Below are 6,742 nucleotides of genomic sequence, written 5' to 3'. Positions count from 1 at the left end.
ACGTTATCCTTTTAGGCTGTAAAGCAACTAGTTCTATTTCCATGAGTTCTGAGTCATACCCCTCCCCCTCCCTCTCCTCTCACCCCTCCCCCTGATCTTCCCCTCCCCCTCTTTCCCCCATCCCTCCCACCCCCAGCCCCCCACCCCCAGGAAATGAACTTTGAAGCAGCATCAGGTGCAGCCTCCTTGGGAAAAGCAAAATGGTTGGGCATCATCTGTGGCCTGCTGTGTGGGTGTGGCCTGGGAACCACCTATACTTGGGGAGAACACTGTGGCCCAGCCACTGTCAGTTTTACTGGATGCTCATCTGAAACAGGTACCAGATACTTCATATACAAACAAGGCTCCTGGCTGCTTCCTCCTTCTTACCTCTGATGATGGACAATCAGGGTTGGGGAGGGGAATTTCTACAGTCTGTGACTTCTCCGTGGTGATGTATAACACTTAAATAACATCTTTAATCAGTGTTCAGTAGATCAGGATTTAAACGTGTGGGTTCAGGCATCTTCTTTTGGGATAACTCCCCAGGGACTAATAATCATAGGAATATATCTTTTTTCAGGATTGGTAGTAGACCGTGACTGTGGATGCTATTTTAGATCGGAGGAGTAGTTGGTAGCCCTAAACTGTCTCTTATATTTAGAAGCCCGGGTCTAGGGTTACATATCAAGGTACGTACAGGGAGCTGTTTTGCTGATTGCAGCTGTCCTGCTGTTTGCCAGGGCTAATTTGCTGATCCAGGAGCTGAGGCCAGCGATTTTTATGTCTGCATCTGCTTCTGCCCATAACTCGTGGGCAAAGACAGGGCTGCTTCAAGGTACCAGCTGAGCCGTGCGCAGAGTGGTGGGTGCATCAGCACGTGCTCTGCTCCCCTGAATTGTCGGCCCCTCACCGGCAGCTGACTCTGCCTTCCGCGGGGCGCCGAGCTGCCCAGGGCTTTGGGTGCTTACATTCAGAGGCTCTTCCTCCCAACTGGGGGGCTGAGCAAACTTCCAGGGTCTCCCCTAGAATTTCAAAGAGGAGTGTGTTCATGCCCAGTGAATGTCAGTGGATGGAGTCTTCTTCTTTCTTTCTTTTTTTTTTTTTTGATTTGTTTATTGTTATATGTAAGTACACTGTAGCTATCTTCAGACACACCAGAAGAGGGGGTCGGATCTCTTTACTGATGGTTGTGAGCCACCATGTGGTTGCTGGGATTTGAACTCAAGACCTTTGGAAGAGGAGTCAGTGCTCTTACCCGCTGAGCCATCTCTCCAGCCCCCAGTGGACAGAGTCTTAACACCGTTGGAATGGCTTTGGAAGCTGGTCGATTATTCTGCTCCTGCTCGAGGATGGCATAGTTAGAACGGGACGCCCGATGTGGGCGGTGCTTATGGTTTTGGCTCACCATCTGTCTCTCCTGGTAAAAGCTCTCTGGTTTTCCTTTGGCAAATCACCTTTCCCCTGAGCTGAGCCCTCCATCTATGAAGTCTGAGTGGTGTTAATCTTACAATGGTCCCCAAAAGGGTGGGGGAGGGGGCGGGGAGGAGGAGGAAGGGAAAGGGAGAGGGGGAAGAGGGGGAGAGGGGAAGAGGGGAAAGAGGGGGGAGGGGGAAGAGGGAGGGGGCAGCATACAGACTTCTTGTTTGTGGCATCAATCTGTATTGGCTACACCTGCCTGATGGTGGCTGGTATCCACCTGGTACATTATTTTAGATTGTGTTAGATTTCGGCCCCCCCCTCCCGCAGCAATTATGGAGGAAGATGCTTTGTTTCCATGGGTTCCATGCTATGAGAGATGGAGGGGAATGAGTTCCCGACAAGACAGAGCAGGCCTTCTCCAGGACATTCCCCCTACGGTTCTTCAGGCACACAGACAGAAGACCCCACTCTTTGCTTCAGCCTGTTGGTGTCATTGGCTGACAGAAAGATCCCCTTGGCCGATGTCTTAGGAGAGAGGACGGTGTGGCTCCTCTTCCTGTGGCTGAGATGAAACACCCTGCAAAGACCAACTGAAGACAGAAGGGCTTCCTGGCTCACAGGTAGAGGTGGTGCAGTCTGCACAGCATCAGGAAGAGGGCCATTGGTTACATTCTTCAATGCCTCAGGGGGAGAGGGGGGAGAGGAAGGGGGAGAGAAGGAGGGGGAGGGAGGGGGAGGGAGGAAGGGGGAGGGGGAAGGAAGGAGGGGGAGGGGGAGGGGGAGAGAGGGAAGGGGAGGGGGGCTTGTGTTCAGCTCTGTTCAGCTCACTTTTTTCTTACATGCACCTCTCCGTTCACTCCAGGATTCTGCGTGAGAATCTGTGCCGCCCACAGTGGACCCCACTCACTTAACCTGATGGAGATTAGCCCCTCCCCACCATGCCAGAGCCTGCCCTTGCAGGTGGCCTCAGATCCCATCAAGTTGACAATGGAGATTAATCATGAAGAGGAGGGACAGTCTAGACTTTATGAAAAACCTCTATAAGGGCTAGAGAGATGGCTCAGTGGCTAAGAGCACTGACTGCTCTTCCGAAGGTCCTGTGTTCAAATCCCAGCACCCACAGGGTGGCTCACAACCACCCGCAATGAGTTCTAATGCTCTCTTCTGGCATGTCTGAAGACAGCTATAGTGTATTTAAATATAATAATAAATCTTTAAAAAAGAGAAAAATGAGAACACTTAGATTAAAAAAAACAAACCTCTATAAAAGAGAACTGTCCCATATTGTTAATTCTAGTGCTTAGGGACCTAAGGAGGTCAAGGAAATTCAGAGCCTCTCTTAACCCCGCCCATCTCACTGACTGACAAGAGTTTCATATTTATTTTGACTTTAGCTAGACTAACATGTTAAGTGCCTCATAGGTGAGGCATGCGTGTGTTCAGCAACGTGGGGCCTCTCTAGCCCTACCCCTGTCCTCTCTATGGCCTTCTCTATGGAAGACGTGGAGGAGCACATTTTGGTTATGGAAGTTTCTGGAAGGGCAAACACAGCAAGAAAAACCAGACTCATAAGGCACGGCCAATGAGCTTCCTTAAAGCCATTTTTATTCTGTTCTCTCTCAATAACACTTTCCAGTCGGTTTGGGGAAAAGACCAGAGGCCGAAACACACACAAGGAGGATGTGAGAATCCGGATCCAGTGTGCTGGAATGGCGTTGCCGCCCCTGTGTGCTGAGAATCCCTGTCCCCAAGTCTGTCTCCTGGGACAAGGGGCGTCCCGTGACACACCTGGGTGGAGTCCTGTGCCCACCAACCTCCCCCTCCCCCAGCCCTGCGCCCGGGGAACCTCGTGTTTTCCCAAACACCTTCAATCCACTGTCACCATGCGTCATATTTGTTTAGTGCACAGAGTCGCCCCCCAGGGGCGCAATTCATGATAGCAATGAATTTTCATAACAGTATGAGGTAAGGAGGTAGCCGTTCTTATCTCCATTTTTCAGAAGAAACTTGTCTAAAATCAACTTGCATAGCTAGTCTCGACGTAAATGCAGAGTGTGTGGGCAAGGCAGCAGAAGCCTGGGGTCCCAGCCCTGGGCACAGGCAGAAGGTCATCCTTGGCTACATAGCAATTCAAGGCCGGCCCGGGTTGCCTGAGATCCCCCCCGCCCCAATCCAACCCCGCCCAAAAGGCATGGAGACAGGTGTTTTGACTCCCCATCACTTGTTCACTTAATAAAATGGGGTATCTTTTCTTTATTCAAGTTCCTGTCACTGTGTTTCTGGCATTAGTTTTGGAGATTTTATTTTGCCATAAATATTACCTGTTAGGTTAATCACTTTAAATCTCTCTGAATTCACTTGCTTAGATGATAGAGTATCTGTCTGTCCGTCTGTGCAGAACCACAGGAACCTATAAATAACTACTATAAAAACAAAACTATGGGCCTGGAGAGATGGCTCAGCAGTTAAGAGCACTGACTACTCTTCCGAAGGTCCTGAGTTCAAATCCCAGCAACCATGTGGTGGCTCACAACCATCCCTCTTCCAGTGCATCTGAAGATGGCTACAGTGTACTTAGATATAATAATAAATCTTTAGAACAGAGTGAGCAGGCTGACGAGCGAATAGAGGTCCTGAATTAAAATTCCCAGCAACCACATGATGGCTCACAACCATCAGTACAGCTACAGTGTACTCATGTACATAAACTAAATTAAAAAAAACAAACCCAAAACAATATCACTGAGGTCTATTGAGACCAAGGCTGGACCTGAAGGCCACTGTCTCTTTCTTTGCTATGGTGGGCAATGACGAGTTGTGGGAAGGTGTGAAGGCGCCACTAGTACCCAAGAGCGACACTCTCCTCGCAGCAGCAAGGACTGAGAAAGGAGAAAGCAGGAAGCCTTCGAAATTCGGCGTTATTTACCTTTTTTTTTCTTTTATAAATCAGAAATCACCTTGAGTACCACCCCTGGCACGTGCTTTGCACACTGCAAAAACTATGCCGGCATCCTCTGGCCGTTGGGGCAGTGGCGTCCTGAAGCCAGGTTTTCACACTTGAGCAGTTGACTTTATACAAGAGTGGGGGGCAGGGGGCGAGAAGCACGAGGGTGTGGCTCTTCCAAGTGGCCTCCTGGAAGATCAAAGCGCTTGCCCGATATTTGCTAAAAGAAATAAGAAAGCCACATTCCATGAAATGGCCATCTTTACTCCACACGTGGGGTGGAGAGGGTGCGCATGCGCCTATGAATGGGCTCATTCTCGGGCACTGAGTGATCAATGCAGATGCAAGCAAGAGAAGGCAGTGGGGAAATTAAAAATGGGACAGAAATCTAGAAAGGCTGGGGGAACGCTGGGGGCGCTGAGGGAGATGGAGAGACCCTACAATACAGGGGGAAAAAAGAAACCTATGACCTCAACTGTACTAGAGAACTTTACGCATGCCACGGTATTTGTACTCTATTTTGTAAACACCAGCATTCACAGCTCTCCCTGAAAACCACCTGCTCCCCTCACCGCCCCCAAATCCATACCCCTCAGTGAAAAGCAGCGAGGTTTCTGGAGTTCATCCCCGAAGAGGAGGAATGAATGCAAAGGGTTTGCTGAACTGAGACATGGAGGCGCCATTTTCTTTTTCCAAAGCCACCCACCAATGGCTTTGGAGGGTGTGTCCGCACCACTGCGAGCTCTTACAGTTCCGGGCTAGTGGGTGTTCCTTTGCCAGGGACCTGCCTCTGGAGAGTCCTGGAGGAAAAGATCTCACAGTCTAAAATCAAGGATCCGTTCCTCAGAAACGTCTTTAGGGTGTGTGCAGAGGAGGACGGTCCACCGTGCTTCCCAGCTGAGAGCGGTTCCTCAGGCCCTGTGTGGCACAGAGAGGGAGAGGATGTGAGAGAGACAGAGCACAGGGATGCCGGGATGGACCTGGGGGGGGGGGGGAGGCTTGCTGGTTTTACTTGGTCGAACTTAGTGCATCTAGAGAGGATGCTATCACTGGAGCGCTACTGGGCCTTTCGTGCTTTTAAGGAAAAGCACTTTAAAAACAAACAAACCAACCAACCTGTTACAAGTGGTTCCTGCGTATGATAGAGATGGAGTTACATCCCCTGAGCGTCTCTGTATCGCTTTCTCTTCCCTAATGGTTTTTGGTTCTCGGTGTTGGGTTGTATATATCCTTCGAGCACTTTCGTCTGCATTTAAATATGCAGCTGTCCATATTTTCAGGTAGGAGTGTATGTGTGTGTGTTTGTGTGTGTCTAAACTTATGAAGGTGATGGGTCAACATCCAGGGTCCCCAATCACCTCACTACCTTATTTTTTGAATCAGGGTCTCCTACGACTCTTGACCTTTTGCACTAGGACAGGGAGACAGGCCAGCAAGCCCTAGGGACTCTTGCCTCTTCTATCTTTCCTGAGCTAAGATGCCAGGAACATGTTGTGGCACCTGGATAAAGAGGTGTGCCGGGGAATCTGAACTCAGGACATTGGGTTCACACTTCACTGATGGAGCTGTCTCCTCAGCCCTTAGGTAGCCCTTAGAACTTACGGAAGCACTAATGTGTACTTACTTGCTATGAAGTACATCTTTTTTTTTTAAAAGATTTATTTATTTAATATATGTAAGTACACTGTAGCTGTCTTCAGACACCCCAGAAGAGGGCGTCAGATCTCATTACGGATGGTTGTGAGCCACCATGTGGTTGCTGTGATTTGAACTCAGGACTTTCGGAAGAGCTAAGCCATGTCTCCAGCTCCCTTAGGTGGGTTTTGAAGTATGAAGTTGGTGTGTTGCTAGGCACCTAGGAACATGGTTATTCCCTGTATCAAAGTGGGGTTGGTCCTAGGTCCTGCCACTCCCACAGATACCAGCCTCCCTTCACACAGCCCAGATCTCCTATATAAAGTGGCCTGGTATTTATGCAGACCCTGCATGAAATCCTTTCATCTCTAGATTATTTATAATTCTGTATGCAATGTAAGCGCGGAGATCGTCGCTATGCTATTTAGGAAATAACAAGAAAAACACCAGCCTGTGTGTGATGAAGATGTGGTATTTTTCTAAGCAGCTTTGGCCTGAGGATGGTTGAATTTAAAGGATTGAAGGCAATAGAGGCCTGAGTGTATGTCCAGAGAGAGAGAGACAGCTGCGAAGATGGTCCCAAGCTGCTCTTCTACCAACAGCAAGCAACCAGCGTTTCACACTCTGCCAACCTTGATCGTACCCCATCTTTTCAGCCGCTTCAATCTGACCAACAAAATGACGCAGCACTCAACTAATGTTCTAAACTGCGCTTCCCTGTTCATCCGTGAAGTCCTTCCTTTTTCTTTTGAGACAGAGTCT

The 6,742-nt window shown here is 49.3% G+C and overlaps 1 protein-coding gene across 1 annotated transcript in view; it reads right to left on the bottom strand.

Annotated features, from left to right (window-relative positions):
- Positions 1-5,190: 5,190 nt before the first annotated feature.
- Tmem233 (transmembrane protein 233) overlaps positions 5,191-6,742 on the bottom strand; it is a 39,538-nt gene continuing 37,986 nt past the window's right edge. The window contains exon 3 of the mRNA XM_052168419.1: positions 5,191-5,263. Coding sequence (XP_052024379.1) covers positions 5,257-5,263 — 7 coding nt within the window. The 3' untranslated portion in view covers positions 5,191-5,256. The remainder of the gene's footprint in view (positions 5,264-6,742) is intronic.

Source organism: Apodemus sylvaticus, chromosome 22, assembly GCF_947179515.1.
Source record: "Apodemus sylvaticus chromosome 22, mApoSyl1.1, whole genome shotgun sequence".
Taxonomy (NCBI): domain Eukaryota; kingdom Metazoa; phylum Chordata; class Mammalia; order Rodentia; family Muridae; genus Apodemus; species Apodemus sylvaticus.
Note: the sequence above shows the minus strand (reverse complement) of the source record. Positions and strands in the feature narration are given on the sequence as shown.